This window comes from Labrus mixtus, chromosome 4 (genome assembly GCF_963584025.1).
Source record: "Labrus mixtus chromosome 4, fLabMix1.1, whole genome shotgun sequence".
NCBI classification, from domain to species: Eukaryota; Metazoa; Chordata; class Actinopteri; order Labriformes; family Labridae; genus Labrus; species Labrus mixtus.
Window position 1 is genome coordinate 31,004,812 of NC_083615.1, and position 20,574 is coordinate 31,025,385.

The window sequence follows — 20,574 nt, forward strand, 5'->3', positions numbered from 1 at the left end:
GACCAAAAAATAATTTCTGATCAAAATTGAGTACTGCTTTAAATGAGACATTCTGAAAGTGGTAACATGAACGTTTGTATGATGCTACTTTTTTCTGTGCTCAACACGATGTCACTAAATGTGTTTGATTATTTCACATACAAAATCGTAACCCTAACCCAGTACAGAAAATGTGTTAATTATAGATATTAAGAAAAATGTTCAGAACATATCATTTACAGTAATCTCAAGAAGACGAATGGTCATAATAATAAAGTTATTACTACAACTAGTAAAAATTAAAAATATAAAATGATATTGCATCATGCTCCTCTGGAAGGATCTTACCAAAATGAATATCCACAATTTTTTTTATTAAAATCAATTTCTTTCCTACAAGCTCTGTTAAAAAATGTTTTTATATTGAACATCCAGGTCAAGGGTATCTCCAATTTGGCATAATACTTACCAAATTGGAAATAAATATGATAACTATACTTAATTTTCAAGTATATTAAGTATAATACTTAATATGCAAATTCAATTTAAGATGATTTGATGTTCAGGGGACAGTTTGCCTCGACAAGGGTTGCAGTGGCTGATTGATGGCTCAAGAAAAGCTCTCCCACTCCAGGGTTTACCTCATTTGGTCAGATGCCAAAGCCGTACTATTGTGGCTGCTTTCAGGATAAACAGTTGAGCGTTTCTATTTGTGTGGCATAGATTCTTAAGTTTTGTCCTAATCATGTATGCTCACCAAACATGACTATTATTTTGCTGAATTCAAGTGGGAATCTTGGACAAAATAATTGTTATCAACCAATGAAAGATTTTTTTTTGACTTTCAGAATTGATTCCCAGGTAATACACCAATATGAGGAAAAGCTACTATCTTTGTGTAGATAACATTTGTACAAGCCAGTCGGCATTGATTATAAGTCCATGAATCCTTCAGTATTGTAATAAACATGTGTTGACATTTTATATTAGGTGTTTTTTTGTAACTCTCTTAACACAAGTTGTAAAGCATCTATCTTATTACGCCGGCTCACTGTAATAGGATATGTGTTGGAGTACTGAGAGGAGCGAGAGAAGCTGGGAGGTCAGGTGGTGTACTGTGGTGGAGGCAGTTTTGACACTGAAGGCAGTTGTTGAAGCTTCTGTAAAAAGCTCATCCACTCATTAGTTACCAAATTGAGATAGAAAGTGTGGAAGATCTTTGACCAATTATGGCATAAGCTATTTGTGACCCCCCCCCCAAAAAAAAATTGTATAAAGGGGGCGACTACCCGCCAAAGTCTGAGACGTAATCAGCTCAGAGAGAGAGAGCATCTTGTTTGTCAGGTCCCGCTGAGAGCACTTACAAATCTATGCAGCAGAACACGCAATTTCGTCATAATATTTTATCATTATGGGGCTCTTGATTGTTGTAGACTTCTATATGACTCACAATGTTATCATTACGAACAACCAACATTACGCCTAGTCATCTTTTTTTACAGCATTGATTTAAAGTTATAAAATGGCACATTTATGTCTGTCCACAGATCTCACTTGACATGATCTCACAGGAATGTCTGTGTCGCTTGAAATCTAAAATTCCTAATTTTCCAAGCATTGTAATATACTCTGAGAGAGGTTTCAGTCTCCATTAGAAACTTGGACAGAGTTGCACACTTGTCCTCTAAATCGGGTTGCAGGAAGAAACACATGCTAAGTCTCTCTAAGTGCCATTTGTCGGGGCCCTCTGTCCTATATCAAGTAATCTGAGTAGCAAGGGTTGCTGTTTACTGAACTGTGCTCAAGTTTTACTTGTACTTCATGCAAGTATTTGCTTGAGCTTCTAGTCTTTAAATGAAACAGGAGCTATGTGGTGGATATGGAAGCTGGGAATCAACAAGGCATTCTGTGATGTTTCATGTGATCATAACTGACCCCTATCAGAGCTCAGCTGGACTAAATAACCAGTGCTGGACTGGTGGCTGTGGATTTTTTTTGCTCAAACCATCCTCTTACAACTGAACCTGTCAAGCTGAAATGTAAGCAGTGGCCAGAAGCCTCTGGGTAAAATAAATCCTTACTCAAGAAGTAGGCCTACGTATAGCCTTCCCTACGTCACGGTGGGGTGCACGGTTTCCCCTCCGCTATACCATGTTACACACCTGCTCCTCTTGTTCTCTGTATGGCAGTGACACCCCCCCCCCCCCCCCCCCCCCCTCAACCTGAAGATTCATGACAGTCAGTAGCTGAGTGCAGAAGCCTACTCTAAGAACTGCAGAGTCTCTTGGACTTTTTGCAGCATATTGACTGAGTTTTTTGACAGCTTCTCCATACCATATTTTCTGTTGCATAAAGGCTACATCTAGTTTCAATGCTGACGTTTCATTTTATTCAATATTGTAATAATCCGTCATTAAAAACAAAACTTTACTTTCTTAAGTATTAACTTCACATACGTTGTCATCACAGATCTACTACAGAAGAGGATTAGGGCTCAGAATTCTGAGATTAAAGTCAGAATAAAAATAAATAAATCAGAACCAATTTTTTTCAGTGGCCCTAATCCTCTTCCGTACAGATCTACCCCCAGACATAAGATGTTTACCGTTTTATCACTTCCGCGAGATGCATGCAATTATTGGCACGGATGCATTTCTCGGCATAACACCGGCCATCCAATTTCTTCAAGGTTTTTTTTTTTTTTAAACCGGCGGTAAATGCCCAGTAGGCTATGCTAGATTACCAGTCCAGCCTGCTGGACAGACCTATTGCCTAAATGTTATGATATGTTATTATGTCTTGCCAGAAACGAATTACATCTCTAATCGAAACAATTCAGTTAAACAACTTGTCCCTTCTTTCGTTCCTCCGCAATCATTTTCTGGCAGTTATTTTTTTGAATACAAACTGCTGCTGCTGCACAAAAACGAAACCAAAACTACGATACCGTCACCCTTTAGTTTCGTTTTAAAATAATAGAAACGCTGACTGCAGTGGGCTATGCAGAATACGACAACAGCATATGGTGAGTATTTATTTTATATATCGTTGTGAGCTAACTTTTAATCGAGTTTCAAATTCACCGTTCAATGCAGCATGTTTGTGTTCGGCTGCAGATGAAAGAGTCGGTAACCTACCACGCGACAGTTGTTACCTTAAATGACCCCACCTTACCGCAGGACAGGCAGGAGAATATCCTGGTAGGGTAAAGCACAATGTCATGTTACTCGGTGCAAACAAGGCACATCAATTGTAAAAAGGTTTCAAACGTATTTTAAATATAACCACAGTCTTTCAACTACATAAAAAAATGTATTAAAAAAAGTGCAGTAGCCTACAAACGCACACGCCACTCTTCTTGACTGCGAGTAAAACTATTTGAGAAACTGTTTGTTTGTTTATCTACCGCAGCATAGGCCTACCCAAAATATGGTGATATGTAATAGTAAAGCGTTTAACTTTCTAACTAAAGAAAAGACAAATAAATATACATTAATAAGGCAAATTTGAGATACAAGTGCCGACCTATGACGCCTACTTTGATGTCGTTAGACAAGCTTTTGTATATGAACATCTCCCATTGACTTGTTAAAGAAGTCAAATATTGCCTATTAATAAAGTTTGTTTCACACTCACAGCCTTTTTTATGTCAACATCTTCCTTATTTATCGAAACAACAAGGATTTAAAGCAGCTCCCAGTATGTTTAAATGGTTATGTGTATGTGTTGCTGGACCTCCAAAACATTTCCAAATAGTTTAATAACAGTTTTATTGGATTAACATGAATGTTTGTGTTCATGACTTTCACTTTATGTGCACCAGCTGATGGAGGCTGACCATGGATGAGGAGGTTGACCCTGACGAAGATAATGTGAACTCCGTCTTAGCTCAGGAATCCTCTGAACTGTTCCACATCCTAAAAAGTCAGTCACCTGAAGTTATAATGCAGTTGTGCCAAATGATGCCCAATGAAGCTGGATGGAGCATCAACCATGCAGACCCTTCCGCATCCGCACTCACACAACACATCAAATCTATGTTGGAGCACTTCAGGTTGGCCAATGCGGCAGAATGTCGCAACTTCCTTCAGAGCATGTGCCTGTTGTGTGAAAATATTCCCATGCACCTGGAGTCTAGGCTCATGTCAGTGGCTGGATATGCAAATAGTGAGTATAAAATGGTGCTATAAATGTTTTTAAAAAGTGATGCTAATCCTTGTCTGATATTTTTGATACTCAGTGGAAACAGTTTACTATGAGAGAGATTCCTCAGTCCCATTGATCCTGAATGAACTACAGTGTCAGGTTGCCTACACTCCACTACATGGAGTGCAAAACAGGCCGTAAACGACAAAAGAGGTCATTAGCACATGTTTCATTCATGACTCACACATGTCAAAAGGTTAATTTGAAAATAGATCAGAGTGTTGAGAAAAGTACGGTATATAGTACATGGCACGAAGGATGTCAAAGAAAAGGTCATGGGAATGTGCAGTAAAGAGAACCGTTAAAAAATGCACATTAGCTGTGGCTTAATTTTCCTTAATGGGCTTAAATTTCCTTTTTTTTTTCTGGTCTAGGTGCCAGAAAAGGTTTGAATACAGATTCAACACAAATGTCATGTAACCAAGTGAACTTGACTAACTATTCTACTCGTCTCTTAGTTTGAGTAATATTTAAACTGTGTCTGTGTCTTTGGAGTAAAACTCTTTGCTGTTAAAACAAACCTGTCCAAGTGGGACAGTCCTTCATGGTTGTCATCCTTACTGGTATTTCATTTTTCCTTAACACCATAGATGCTTTGCATTGTTTACTTCACTACATGGAGCATTGTGCATTTGTGAAATCAATAGATACTTGCTTGCCTATATTAGTAAAAAACATGTGTTTGTGCTTGGCCAGGTTAACAGTATGTCTCTTTGTGTTTGACTTTGCAGCTGATGTCACACAGTGTCCATCCACAGAGCCAGCGTCTCAGAGTAACACAGGTAGTTAATGTTTGTTTGTCATCATTTCTGTAAGGCAACATATACTGTATATATGTTTGTTTTGTTCTTACTTGATCATTGGAAAATTATAAATCTTGCTTGTGCTCAGCTACACTCCAATGTGTGAAAACAAAAATAATTTCATCTGTTGACTTTGTGTGTTTTATTTACTTACTTTCATACACATCCAATAATTTTTGATCACATCCCTCAATACCCTAGAAAGTTTGTTTCCTCTTTTGTATGTGTACATGTTGAGCACAACAAAAGCAGCTCACAAATTAGTCAAGTGATCTGTGGTGGTCATATTGTAGGTGAAAGTTGTTTCTCTTCATTTTGAATCATTTTCATTGTAGTGTCCCCTCAGCAGGCACTGCAATGAAAATTAAATCATGTTTGGAAAACTGAAAGTGAAAAGCAGTTAGTCTGGCACTGATCATCATGTGCTCAGTGAATCTTATGATTTTGTCTTTTGTTTCACTGTGGGAATCCCCAGAATCTCCTGCTGATGTAGAAAGTAAAAGTGAGGGCTTGTAAATGGTATGCAACATATGCAGCATGTTTGCAGTGCACTTGATAGCATTAGTCTTTTTGTTGTACAGTTTTTTGTTTTTTTTACTGACTTGTATGTTTGGTACGTGTGTTTTCTTTCTGCATTGAAGTTGCCCAGGAGTCCAGTGAAAAGAATGAGAAGCCATCCTCGCCTTCTTCATTGCAGCAGCTCATCAAACGCCCACGGATTGGTAAAACACAAACACTCAACCCTTCAATCTTGTTGCAGTGCAGCTACATTTTCATGCACAAATGAACCTTGTAAATGGTCAACCACTCGTTAAAGTTTGAAGAGTTATTGTGGGTACAAATGTTGCAGAGTCGCCTTTGTGGCCTCATTGACATTTGCTGTCCTGTAACAAAAGCTCTATGTACTGCTATGTCCTTTTACTATAGCTGTATATACATTAACAAGCACATACAGTACCTTTTTAGTTTATGTAGGTATCAATTAATACTTATCTTTAAATATGTATTATGTATACATCTATGGTAAAAGCTCTGTGATTTTATGTGTGTGTTTGCCTGCCCAGTAAGATAGCAGTGACAGAGAGAGACATCACTTTATCAAGCTCTCACAGTAAAATAAATGTTGCCTGTCACCCTTGTGAAGACGAAACCATTTACATGTAAAATGAGTTTGTGCAGACATTAAAACCCAAAGGATGTTTTCATACCAGGCTCTTGTGTTAATGTGAGAGTACTCCAGGCATCTCAGCCATGTTGATCTTTTAGTACTGGGTATTCAATTACCAGGGTTAATGCAGCGCACTCATCTTTCCTGCTGAGCCAAAACAAGCTTGCTAAAAAAAAACTGAAGAACCAACTGCCTGTGCATTTCATGCAAAAGATAAACACCTGATTGAGCATTTTTTTAGTCTATCTTTTACTTTAAATATTAGGGAAGTGTTGTGTGTGTGTTTGAGTGTTGATGTGTGTGTCTTACATAGGAACAGAAAATCCCTGTATAACAGGGGAGTTTTTAAGTGTTGATATAAAACATTGACTGTGCAATGGATTCTGCCACAGATCACTGGGAGCAGTACATAATTTCAGTGAGGAGTTTATTGCTGAGGAAGTGGGAGCGACAGCGCCAGCTCCTGGTGCAGGATGTTCAACTTGAGAATGTGTGGGTAAGCCCGAGAACATCAAACCGAGGCAGAGACAGACCTGATCAAACCCCTGAATCCACAGACAGAGGGAGCAGAACACCAGGTCAGTAGACATTCTTCCTCTTATTGTACACAGGGAATATTCTGTCAATTTGAAGTTATTTTGAATTCTTAATATTTGTATGAATAATTTAATACAGTTTAATGTAGCACCCCTTTAAACATTGCGGCTCTACAACAGCGCTGGAACAAAGATCCACTGTCGTTAAGCATTTGTACTTCCACATTTTATTATAATAATAATAATAATAATAATAATAATAATAATACATTTTATTTATAAGTGCTTTTCAAAAACTCAAAGACACTTTACAATAGTTAAAAAAAACAGAAAGAACAGCACAGTAAGGACAGATTATGCAACATGATAATACTTGTGTCATGACACATTGATGTGTAAGGGTGCACTCACACTAGGCAAAGTTGTCCAGTGCTTAAGCATGATTGTCCCTCAACCCCTTTCCCCTGCTGGCCTGCACTCACTCTTCTCCAGGACTCACCAGGCCTGAATACATACCTTTTGTACATAACTTCATAATACAACACATGAACAGCTTTATACGTAATTATAAAGCGCGCTCAGTTTACAAGACAGGTAGACTCGAAAATGAAAAAAATAAAAGGGACACTTGGTCAAGCCCACATCCAAACATCTGAGAACAACACAGTGAACATGACAGATACTTTACTGACTTTGTGTCTTATTTTGAGTCATGTTGGTCAGATACAGACAGAACACTGTGGGATGTCTCCATAATGAAGGCTGTCCACTTTGTGTACTTGTGCTTGTGCTCGTGCATGAACTGTACCGTGCCAAAGCACACCTCTTTCAAGCGTGCCAGGGCCGAGGAAGTATACGGATTTGCACTCTTACTAGTCACACGAACTGGACTTCAGGGGTGAAGCATGCTTAGGCACAGTGCAGATTGCTAGTGTGAGTGCGTCCTAACAGCATAGCACAAATAAGAAAGTCACTTAGTGTAAACAAAAAGTGGGAGCTTCACACAAGGCCGCCCATAAGGGGGGATAAAGGGGAAAGCTTTCTGGGGCCCAGTCATATGGAGGGGGGGCTGATGGAGGTTAGCAAAAACACATGGTCCATCCTAATTTTAAGCTACAATGACCACATTTTTTTTACACCTGAATACTCACCATTACCTCTTAAAGCAACAAAAGATACATTTTATTTGGTGTTGCTTCAGTGAAATGTAGCCTGTTTCTAAATGTAAACCCCATCTTCTTAGAATGATATGAGCCCTTTTATCTTGTTATGTTATCACCATAAGCAGGCCCTGTAGACTTTACTGCTATGCCAGTTATGTTGGAATCAGAATATCCATTCAATGACTTGCACAAAGTTAAGATGCCAGAAAAAAAAAAGAAAAAAAGAGGAGCAGGCTCGGGCATTTGACCCCAACAAGGACTTGTTTACAAACTTATTTCGGCTGGTGGGAGCTAATGTTAGCCTGGAGGCTAGCGCTAACCGTAATGATCGAATATGCATACATTGACTTAAATTATATCCTGGGAGGGCCCAATCACTTGGCCTTTTTGGGGCCCAGCCATTTCAGTGGGCAGGCCTGGCTTCACATACACGATCAGACACATGTACATACACACAGAGCGCTATTCTGCGCTGCATCGCCACAGGCTCCCCCTGTTTCGCCTCTAATACTTCTTGCAATGACAGATAGGTGGCAGAATGACTTGGCTGCACCGTTCCACTTCCATGTGTTACATGGCTCACAGGGATGTAAATATCCTGCCATGAACTGCAATGTGTAAGCGACAATTTGATGCATGCAAAAACTGACATTAAAACGAATGCATCTTCTATCGTTCAGCCTGCTCTTACTGACATGATGCTTCTCCTATCATGAATACTTTTGAATCTGCTTTACATGACCTAAACATTTTATCCACCAAACTTAGAGCCTGATGTGGATTTTGGGTCTTTGGAGGCCAGAGTGACTTTGGAGACTTTCCTTCAAGGATGTGTAGGAAAGGTGACAGTTCTCCTTGGCCAGGCTGGATCAGGAAAAACTCTGCTGATGTCTTGTTTAGGACAGCAGTGGGCACATGGACTAGTAAGTCTGCATTTCACATAAATACATATTAGTGGGTTTCCCTTTAATTTAAATGGAGCCTAGTTTGTTTCTTGTTTTCCAAATGTTTTCAGTAAATGTATTTAACATTTCATTTAATTCTCTTGATCATTCATGTTCTCTCTCTCTGTTCACCCAGGGCCCCATCCCTTCATCCTCCCTCTTTGTCCTGCTAGAGTTCCGTCAGCTAGCCCTACTGTCCCACCCTCTCTCCCTGTTCGATCTGCTCTTCCATCACTACCTCTTTCCAAGAGAAGACGATAATGAAAAGGTAGACTGTAGTAATATGACAGCAGTACCTTAAAGGGATACTTCACCCGTTGAAACATGAATCTGTATTGACATTGGGTCATACATGTAGTAGAAATGTGAAATAAATTTTGAAGTTGGTGCCTTCAGATATATGCATACCTAAAAGTCACAATTTTTCTGGTTTGAGTTTGGTTGAATTAGACAGCCAGTACAACTTCTATGTTGTTTTGATAGCTTGTATAGTTAGTACTAGCTTTGTTACCACCATGACATAAGATTTTATTTATCATGTTTATTTTCTTGAAAAGGCAGAAAGTGCTCATGTGGATGAAAGACAACAACTCCCAGAATGCACAGCACTGCAGGCCACTCCCACTAAGGTCCTCTACAGACATTTGCTACAACAGATAAGGCCGTTTCCTCAACTGATTCTGAGATTTCTTCCAGAAGGAATTAGCATCTTGGAAATTCCTGGCAGAAAACGCATACTATACGACTAGTACCTACTGATTTGGCCAAAATGCAGTATGCAGTATGCGAACAACTGCGAGATCCGCAGTATGCCAAAAATACCAGGATGTCATACTGATTCGGGAAAAATGTACAGTATACATCGGACCAGTCTACCTTGCGTACTGTTTCCCACAATGCAAAGTGTCAGGTCAGAGATCAAAATGCCGGCGCGCAGCTGTTTGAACTCGTCCGTGGCAGTGACTGAATATCTTGCCACATTATGGGCATGAACCAATAACAAATATGTTTGTTATATTTATGTTCATATATTTATATGTCTTACCACCTCATATTTTTTACACTTTGTAGACTGTGCAGTGCATGTGCCACAGCTGGACCAGCAGCTGCAATTACAGGGTCCTTGGCTTGCTCTACATATTATTCACAGCTGAGTAAAAGTTCAACCTGAATGTTTGAAAATTATACTACAACTTTAATAGCATGCCAATCATATTTCAACGGAGGGGCATTGTGTATAAATGACAGAATATATGAGAGATTGTAGACTTGTTTTATTTTAATTATGTTAATTACCTCCAGATGGGCTGTTGTTTACTTCCGCATTCCAGGACCAGAAACCAGTTTAACCGTGCCAATCATACTGCAAAATAACCGATGACTGGCAGTCATACTACATACTACTGTTGAACGCAGTATGCAGTATGCAGTATGCAGTATATACTGCATACTGATTTAGATAGTAGTATGTAGTACGCGGCTTCGAAAACAGCCTATGTCAGTGTCCATAGGCAAACAGTGAGAGCACCGACACTACCAGTCCGCCCCAGCTCGAGCCGGCCCGGGCTCCTCATCCTCACTGCCGTCGGCTCGGCTAGTGTGTGGCCAGCAGCCGCAGCAGCTGAGCTGGCTGCGGGTGGTGGCGGCCTGCAGCCGAGGCATAACACCCGCCTGTCGGCAGCAGCTGCCTCGCCGCTATATTGCGGTTCGTAGAGATAGCCACGAACATCCGATTCGAGCACAAGACCTTCAAAATCCCCTTCATCCACATCAGTTTGAAGTTGAAACGTACTTTTTTCACCATTGTCAGTTCTTGATGAACTCTTTTACGTACTGTCCACTGTGACTGGTGGTTTAAAAAAATAAATCAGTCACTCATTTGTCTTACCTGCCACTTAATTTTAAACGGCAGCATAATATAATGACGTATATAATTAAATCAAGGCTTACAGTATTGAACAGGCTATTTATGAAGGGAGATGTTTCAACTATTAAATAAAATACTGGCATGCTCTTTGTCTCACTCAAAAACAAAAAAAAAAGTTTATTTCAGTTTATTATTCTTATATTATTATAGGCTGGTTAGAGTTTCCAATGCAGCTGTGTCCTCAAAGGCTAACTCATTTAGCTGATGAGAGGAAAGATAATCTATTTGTTGTTTTTAAATCATGGTTACATTACTTTTATTTACCATTTTTATTTATTTCACCGTGACTGCTAAGTTGAGCAAATTCAACCGTCACTGCAAAAAAAACACCCGTATTTGGCGGGTGACAGGTGATAATTTCCAACCCCGTAGGCCACTAACTGCCGTACTGTGATTTTTTTTTTAACTAAAGTGGGATAGAACCAATCATAATATAGAAGGTGGGACATAACGTCGGGATGAATTTGATTAGCTCGTTAGTTTCTATAAAGTTTTTTAATTTTGTTGAAAAATTAGTGAACGCCCACAAGTGCAGGATGATTCATCAGACGATTGATACATTTCTCAAGAAGATAAAAGACAGTTGTTTTGATTGGACAGTACTCAGAAAATGCTTTACTGAATAGATTCGGCAGATAAATCAACATTTAACACAGGAAAATGTATTTTTTCATTTCATGGGGACTTTAAGCTCAGCTAGGTGAACTTTTCATTTGTTTCTTATATTTACATTTTATTTATATTCTTACTTCTGGGCAGCAAGCAATTGTGGACTACCTCCTCTCCAATCCGGAGCAAAGCTGTTGGGTGCTGGATGGTTACGATGAGTTTCACATCAAACTCAACAAACCAGAAGTGCAGAGAGAGCCGTGGGACCCAACAAAACCTCAACTTGTTAGTGACCTCATCTCAGGGCTGTTAAATCGTCAACTTCTTCCAGGGTGCACCGTGGTGGTCACCTGCCGTGTACGGGATGTCCTGGATTTGGAAGGTGTATCAGATAAAGTGGGTCAGCTGTTGGGGTGGGACCGCCAAGAGGTCGAGAAGTATGTGCACAACTTCTTTGATGTAAAAGGTAAAAACATGCATGATTTTTATGTTTACTTTATGATAAATGTCATTCTTCAGAGTCAGCTTAAACACATACTGCACTGTTTCGCTTTAGCTCAGTAACTTCTTAAACATTCTTCTGTTTATTGTTACATTTTACTGAGCGTAGGTTTTGATTGTATGATGTTTGGTTTTTCTGGTTACGTATTTTAACCAATTCTCAGTCCATGTTTCAAGTTTAGTTGTACTGAAGCGGCATGCCATCGGCATGCCATCTCTTGCTGATGCATTCAAAGTGCTTTATGGGAAATGTAGGACCCAGTGTTTTTGGAACTTGAGCCTTTTTTGAGGAACGGTCACAAAATAGTCTCTAATGATTAGGACCGTCTAAATGATCTAGACTAATAGCTATATTCAGTGTACTTCAACACTATGTGGACCAGTTTGGATTGGTAAGGATATCTAAAGTTTATTTGGCTGTGGTATAACTGCGGTAGAATTAGCTTTAAGCAAGCATTGAATGTGTCGGCCAGTTTGGAAAAATTGTTTTGCGTTGAAATGATTAAATCCGACTTCCTCATTTGCATTTTGCCTTTGGCCTTACAAGCCTTCACACGTGCTTTAAGTTAATGGTGTTGACCTCTGATCACTTTGAAGTTGGGTTCAACTAGACATGAGGTGCACTAAAACTTGGACAGTGAGGGGAGATGTCAATCATGCTCAGTCTGCACACACCCACACTGTCATAGAAGAGGGAAAAAAACATGTGTTGGTACATTGGCTTACACGTATATATGTGTAATATACTGCAGATTTTTAGCCTGATGATCAGTGACCTGTCTAAAATCTATCTGTTTCCGTTCCGCTCTCAGATTCATACGCATAAGCTGCAAATTTCATGCAATGCGCACAAGGAGTTATTTCTCACCAGGCCTCATGATCAAATTACCTGTTCTTGTTTTGCATCCGCGCTGTCTATATGCAGGTGTGCACTCCCTCTCCCTCCCTCTCTCTCTTTCTAGTATTTAATAAATATTTCTGTAATATTCTTTGGTTATGATTGGACACTGAAATCATGAATCCTCAGTGTGTGAGTAAAAAGTTTTGACCTGACGTGAGACTTCTTACTTTGAAGGAAATACTATAGGTCAATGCATATTGATAATTAAGACGAGATGTAAAACGAGTTATAACAGTCTTTTCAGATGCAAATACTGTCAACAAGACAGCAAGAGAGACTGAGGTGGTCAGTCGAGAGACTGCAAGAAAAAGCCTGATTTGATAAGTCACCAATTGTAGTAATTTCTAAGTCATTCATAGTTCCTTCAGTAGTCGGGGAGAATGGAGCTGAACGGAGTGGAACGGTAAACTTCTCAGTTTCTCTTATATTTGCCCCCCCCCCCCCCCCCCCCCCCCCCCCCCAGTTTCTCTTATATTTGCCCCCCCCCCAACGGCCCCCCTTTTTTTTTTTTTTTTTTTTAAGATTTATTTTTGTGCTTTTTGTGCCTTTATTGTAGGGATAGGATAGTAGGATAGTGGATAGAGTCAGAAATCAGGGGAAGAAGTTTAAGGACATTTAAGGATACCTTTCCGATAAAAAAGGACAGCTGTCATTAAAAGTAACACATGAACACCAAGATTCCTTCAAGTGTTTGGTGTTTCTGTCGGCATGTCGGCGTGTGTCCCCCCCCCCCTCCAACGCTGTAAACCTAGGGGAAACACTGATGTGAAATGAATGCAAAAAATGCAATTCATGTATTATTTTCATAGATGATTGATATTTGCTTTGCAAGCCTTCACATATGTTTCAAGTTATTGGTGTTGACCTCCGCTCAGCTTGAGTCTGCCTCAGCTATGTCTGGCATTCGACATGAGGTGCAATAAAACTAACAGGGAAAGTGAGGATGGATGTCAGTCATCCTCAGTCTCAACACGCCTACACAATCGTGAAGATGTCAGATCAATAAGAGAGAACAAATCTGTGTTGGTCTATCTTAAAATTGAAAAGTTAGTGGTACTGATCCAAGCGGCTGCTAATAAAAGCATATATTAGCATTCCAGCATCCTGCAGTGTATTTTTGCAATATGCCTAAGATTTAAAAAAAGTGATGTTTTTGAAACCTTGTAAAACGGCTCATAAAGTGTCTCTACTGCATATGTCTCCAAGCCAACCCAGGTCTTGGGGCGCAGGCAGCAGATCTTCTACTCTCAAATCAACACCTCATTGCAATGTCATCTGTCCCGGCCCTCTGCAACATCTGTTGCATCTGTCTGGAGCACTTACTGCTGGAAGAGAGAGTCCCAGGAGAGACACAGATGCCAGAAGAAAGTGGAAGCGAGACATGGACAGCTAAAGGCAATGAATTAAAAGGAGGACAGATTTCAGGAGGAGGAAAAGGAGCAGAGGGCAGTCGAGGAAGGAGTCATGAAGAAATGCAAGATCACAAAGGAAGAAGAAAAAGTGTTGACAATAGGATGGATGGGATTAATGGTAGAGCTCAGCTGCCTCTCACACAAGCCCAGATACCTTCCACCCTTACACAGGTCTACCTCACTGTTCTTAGCGCTTTTCTGGGCCGTGACCCTGACAAAGAAGGAAAAAAAGACAAGCTGGAGAACACAAGACCTTACAAGAGGTGAGTTGAGCTGAGGTAATGACGTACTATAGAATATTAATAAATCAGATTGACAAGTGTGATTTGTCACTGTTTAATTCTTTGTAGTAATCTGTAATCTAGATGAGATTGATGCCTCGTCCATCCACACGTATTTAGGTACACATCCAGCTAGATATCTCTTTGGCTGATAGGAGCAGGACTGTAAAGATCTGGAAATCTGGAATTGACAACCTGATGATTCTGCCAACCTGCCAATCCATCTGACATTTACAGAATACGTTTAAAGTAATAAAAATCGCCAAGTCCTTTGAAAGAGGGTCCATCTTAAATATGAACACTGTAGCCAAAACATCAAACCATTTTAGATTTGTGCCCTCAGTTTTCACTTTTAAATGATCTTTGAAATACTTATACAAATGCAGTGAATATTTTGTGGGTTCAATGACAATCAAATTGAATTAATACAGCTGTATTTTTTTGTCTCCTTTGTGTAGTGTTGCTTGCACACTGAGTCAGTATCAATCAGAGTTGTGTGAGCTGAGTCATCTGGCTTGGAAAGGCTTAAAGGACAGCAGGATCCTGTTCATGGAAGAAGAGATTTCCCGATCGGTTTTGGAGTTGTCTATCAGGACGGGGCTCTTTTCACAGGTCAGACATGGTTATACAGCATATGCTCTTTACATATCTGTGGTGTGCAATGAATCCTCTGAGCCTAGAGAGCTATATTTGTCATTGGAGAAGGTAAAGTTTTGGGCAGGAGGGAGTGTGTGTGTGCTCTTCAAGATTAACAGCAAGGCCTCATGTTGTCTCAAGAGTGCGTACAGATTCATACCCTGTATGTTTTTGTCTGTCTGAGAAATATTGTACAATATCCTACGCATGTGACATGTAGATTGCAGGAAGCAATGGTTGAACAGAATTCTTTTTCTAATTTGAGGGTAACCAGCTATTTGTCTGAATCTCAGAAACCCAGAGAAAGAAAATGTATTCCATATGTTTTTGTCACATGTTTGTCCATATTTTTTTGTCAGATTTTTGTTCATGTTTTTTTGTCAGATGGAGGTCAGGCGCGAGGATGGCATGCTTGTCAACTCCTACTTCTTCATTCATCTGACATTACAGGAGTTTTTGGGGGCAGTCAGAGTTATGACAAGTCTGGATGTTAGTGACACGCAGCTCAAGAAGAGGTAAGAAGTAATAATAATTTAAATAACTTTATTGATATAGCATGTTTAAAAAACGAGTTACAAAGTGATTTACATTTAAAACAAGCCAAAAATAGTAAAAATAAATCAACAAATAAATAAAGCAAATAAACAGGTAAATACAACCCAAAGATCAATTAAACATATATAACTACCAAACTCCATTCGATCTGCAGAGTCCCTTTGCACCTTTAAGAAAAAGCTAAAGACCCAGCTCTTTCATGAATACCTACAACCTTAATGATGATGATAATGATGATGATGATGATGGTCTCAATATTATTGACGATGGTAATGACGATAGCGTTGATAATGGCGACCTTTAAGATGGTTTCTATACTGATGAGAGCTCTCAAGAACTGCCGTCAATGTTGTGCTTTGACTCTGTGCAATGCCTGTCAGCACCTGTGTGTCCAATCGGACTCTAAGCTGATGGTTTGCTCTTACTGACATTGTTCCATTTTTTCTAGATCCTTGCTTGTGTTGTACTTACTCTCTGATATACGTCGCTTTGGATAAAAGCGTCTGATAAGTGAATTGTAGAATATATAAATAAAAACCGGGTAAAGAAGTACACGAAAACGGTTAAGACATTTTTTTTGCTTTTATTGGATAGGACAGCTGAAGAGTGACAGGAAATAATGGGCTAAGAGAGTGGGAAAAGACATGCAGCAAAGGGCTGAGGTCGGATTCGAACCCTCAACCAATGTGATCCCTTTCAGACATGGGGCACTCGACATAAGATTACTACGAGGCCATCCTAGCGATGTTTAAGATGAGTTTCAAAGAGGACACTAAGTTTGCCTGCATGACATCTTCTTTTTTTTTTGGCCACCTGGCTATCAAAAGATAACTCTTAGTCAAAGATGACCCCCTAGGTTGTGGGCCTATTTGCAGACATTATCAGATAGAGCACAAAGACTGAGGGAGAGATTATTAATTTAGCTAGGGAGTTAGAGGGAGAAACATGTGAACTTCAGATTTGGAGTCTTTTGGCTGCAAAAAAAAAAAAAAATTGACATCCAACTTGTAAGTTCTGCCAGGCAGGACATGATTTGTGAAAGATCAGAGGTGCCAGGTTTGAACTGGGCGTAGAGTTAAGTGTCATCAGCATAACAATGAAAGTCTGTGCGGTGCCTATGCAGGATTTGCCACAGGGGGAATATGTAAACTGAGGGTACCCAAAACAGGCTCCCTGGGGGACCCCTAAAGAAAGAGGAGTATAAGTCCAGTTCAGTGCCACATCAATGCCAACAGTGATGAGGGGGATGGGTCTTCAGATCGGTCTTAAGGAAGACCAAGTCTGCAATGAACTGTATCAACACATGAGATGTTTCAGGCCCTAACCCAGGCATGGGCAAACTACGGCCCGTGGGCCATATACGGCCCGTTGGGCTTTTTAATCCGGCCCGCCAAACTTGTCCAAATTATATTATTATTAAATTAAATTTTATTATAATTAAACCTCGTTCGTTTTCCCCTGTAATGCCCGCGTTTCCCCAATAGATGGCGCACTTCAGAGTGTGGTGTATTATGCCCTTCTTCACTTTTTCGCTTTGCCCTATGAACCCGTATGAGCCCTTCTGTAAAAATGAGCGGATCAAAGAAAAGAAAAGTGGACAGTGAATGCCGAGTGTTTAATACGGAGTGGACAACTAAATATTTTTTCACTGAAGTCCGATCAAAGGCTGTATGCCTGATATGCCAAGAAACTGTCGCAGTTTTCAAAGAGTACAATATCAGCCGTCACTTTGCTACGAAGCATGCTAACTACGCTAGCAAGCAGTCCACGTAAGAACGGGCGGCTGCGGCTCAGAGGTTGAAGGCTAATTTACAGACTCAGCAACATTTTTTTCACCAACAAACTGCGATTCAAGAGTCAGCTACCAAGGCAAATTTTTTGTTGGCATTCAAATTAGCAAAGGCTAGCAAGCCTTTCTCCGAAGGCGAGTTTTTAAAAGAATGCATGGTAGAGACAGCAGGTCTCTTGTGTCCGGAGAGCCAAGGCCAGTTTGAAAAAATCAGTTTATCACGCAGGACTGTGACTCGCTGTGTGGAACTGATTGACGAAGATATAGCCAGCGAATTAAACAAAAAGGCTGAGTCCTTTAAGTTATATTCACTAGCGTTGGATGAAAGTAATGACGTAAAAGACACTGCTCAGCTCCTCATTTTTATCCGAGGGATTAATGACAGTTTTGAGATAACGGAGGAGTTTTTGACCATGGAGTCCCTGAAAGGAAAAACGCGAGGAGAGGACTTGTATAACCAGGTGTCTGCTGTCATCGAGAGAATGAAGCTACCTTGGAGTAAACTTGTCAATGTCACAACGGATGGATCGCCAAATTTAACTGGAAAACATGTTGGGCTGCTGAAAAGAATCCAGGATAAAGTGAAAGAGGAAAACCCTGACCAGGATGTTATTTTCCTTCACTGCATCATCCATCAGGAATCTCTATGTGAGTCTGTATTGCAGCTTAGTCATGTCGTGAATCCAGTTGTAAAACGTGTTAACTTTATACGAGCAAGGGGACTTCAGCATCGTCAGTTTATTATGTTCCTGGAGGAAACTGATGCGGATCATCAGGACTTACTGTACCACTCTCGTGTCCGCTGGTTAAGTTTGGGCAAAGTGTTTCAACGAGTGTGGGAGCTGAAAGAGGAGATCAGCGCATTTTTGGAGTTAATGGGGAAATCTGACGAATTTCCCGAGCTAAGCGATATACCTACATATGTGAGCAGACATTCAGCGTCATGAACAGCAACAAAGCCCCTCACAGATCCAAGTTAACTGACCAACACCTCGGATCTATCCTGAGAATTACCACTACAAAAAATAACCCCAGACTTTAATGCACTGGCAAAAAAGGGAGATCAACAACACTGTTCCCACTGAAACTGAACGTGAGTTTCTCTACTGTGTTTATTAAAATTTAATTTAATTAAATGAATGCATTTGGAAATCAATTTGTACAATGAGCCTTACATATTCATGCTTTGCTACCTGTTAAAGGCCAAATCCTTTCATGTAATGGCTTTTACATGTCATTTATATTAGTTCACACAAACACTCCATCCATCTGTTCCTGGCCCGGCCCCTCTGTCAAATTTTAGAACCCATTGTGGCCCGCGAGTCAAAAAGTTTGCCCACCCCTGCCCTAACCCTTCATCAGACATCAGCTGGGTCTTACATTCCCTAAAACAGAAGGATCCAGAGAAAGGGTTCTTTGAAGGGGGGTACAAAGAAAGATCAGGTGGCATTTCTACAGTTGGGAAATGTGGCTCCATTAATCAGCAGTAATCAGTGCACTTTGCTCAGGCCTCTGAATTGAATTAAATGTAACTTCTGTGAGCCAAAATCTCAGTTGACCTTTTACAACATAATGAAGATGCTGTGGATGTCCTTCACATCTCCTCTGAAGGAACCTATCAATTATCAGCTTAGCCAGCTACTGGAAATAGATGTACATGAACAGTGCAGCCTGTCCTGGATAACCCAATCGCCTGCATACCAACACAGAGCTTTACTTGTCCACGTATATGCATGAAACTTTATCTCTTTACACCGGTTATGCTGTTCTCACTTTTATGCCGTATGCTCTTTGCTTGGAACAAATTATCAGAGAGAAAGGCCGTGCTGTGTGTGCACTGCTACTAAAATAAACCTAGCTTATACAAACCTCTCATTAGAGACTATTTAAATTATAATGTTAATTTGCCACAAGTCCTACATTAATGTCAGTATAGTACAGAATAAAGAGACGTTGGTTCACACTAGTTTGTTTTAATAACAAAGCATCACTTTTTATATGCTCTTCATATTTTTTGTTTGTTTTGGAAAGTTCAATTCTCTCTCCGCACCAGAAATAAACTACATGCAGGCGTGAAAAAAGATGAGCTATTTCAATTCAGGGAGCTATGTGACATTTCTGACCTATCTCTGTAGAAGGAGAGTAGAAATATGCTGATGTTGAAACAAAACAGATGGTCCAATCACAGGAGTGGAGCCTCAGGAGGTCAGAAAAAGGGCTGACAGTGATGCATGGCGCAGCAGATGTTACACAGCAGGAGGGACCACTTTCACTCAATAAAGCCTTACTTTGTAAAACCATATTGTAAATGACACATTTTGGATTGTTGGATAATATGAAATAGATTGTGTCGCTATGACTTCACCATCAATGCAGTGTTTAAATACGAATAATCTCCAATGTGCACGGGATCTTTAACAGGCTCTGAAAGTGTGCTATAAAACCCTGTTTAAAGCCCTTTAAGCTGGGGTTGACATTAAGGTAAATTTGCCAATGGGCCTCCGGGCCACTACTTTTTAGAGATCACTGGCCCAACCATTGTAACCGCTGACCCAGGAACATTACTTTTGATTCGAAAAAATAACTGTCACCAATTTACTCTTTTCTGATGCAAAAGTCAATTACAACTTTTATTTAATTAATTGAGCTCTAATTATAAAAATATTGTGTATTTTTCTTATATTTATGTGCTCATGTTTATTCACCATGCTGGTAACTGTAACAGTCTACTTAATCTGATATTAATATGAGGCTGTGATAGATCTGGAATCTCTCCTTCTTTCTTCTCTGTGAGAAACTCTTCATCCTTAGATCTTTACTTTAGGAGCTCTCTTAAGGGCTAACATGCTTTGTGAATAACTTTTATCTTTACCAGGATCTAGTCTTTAACTTCAACGTGTTCCAGCTCCTCCAGCTGCCTGTCACTGTGGCTCAAACTTTTCTCCCTTCTGTTTTCACTCTCAACTTTTCTGGTGATTGTTTTCCTTGAAAGCTGAATTTAGCTCGGCATTTGTCGAGATCTGATGGTTTTAAAACCGTTTTACCGAACATGTTTTTTATCAGAGAAAACCTGCGCTAAGATCTGTGTGCAAGTGTACAATACGAGAAGTGACAGCAGTGAAGCCGTCGGCTGCCTTTCAACTGTGACACATATGAGCGCGCAC

The 20,574-nt window shown here is 40.0% G+C and overlaps 1 protein-coding gene across 1 annotated transcript in view; it reads left to right on the forward strand.

The window, feature by feature from the left end:
* Window positions 1–2,921: 2,921 nt before the first annotated feature.
* The window catches only part of nlrc5 (NLR family, CARD domain containing 5), a 47,434-nt gene continuing 29,781 nt past the window's right edge, over window positions 2,922–20,574 (forward strand). Inside the window, exons 1-11 of the mRNA XM_061036900.1 lie at window positions 2,922–3,004; window positions 3,803–4,146; window positions 4,917–4,967; window positions 5,630–5,710; window positions 6,549–6,734; window positions 8,624–8,778; window positions 8,936–9,067; window positions 11,486–11,801; window positions 13,944–14,412; window positions 14,889–15,042; window positions 15,451–15,581. Coding sequence (XP_060892883.1) covers window positions 3,819–4,146; window positions 4,917–4,967; window positions 5,630–5,710; window positions 6,549–6,734; window positions 8,624–8,778; window positions 8,936–9,067; window positions 11,486–11,801; window positions 13,944–14,412; window positions 14,889–15,042; window positions 15,451–15,581 — 2,003 coding nt within the window. The 5' untranslated portion in view covers window positions 2,922–3,004; window positions 3,803–3,818. The remainder of the gene's footprint in view (window positions 3,005–3,802; window positions 4,147–4,916; window positions 4,968–5,629; window positions 5,711–6,548; window positions 6,735–8,623; window positions 8,779–8,935; window positions 9,068–11,485; window positions 11,802–13,943; window positions 14,413–14,888; window positions 15,043–15,450; window positions 15,582–20,574) is intronic.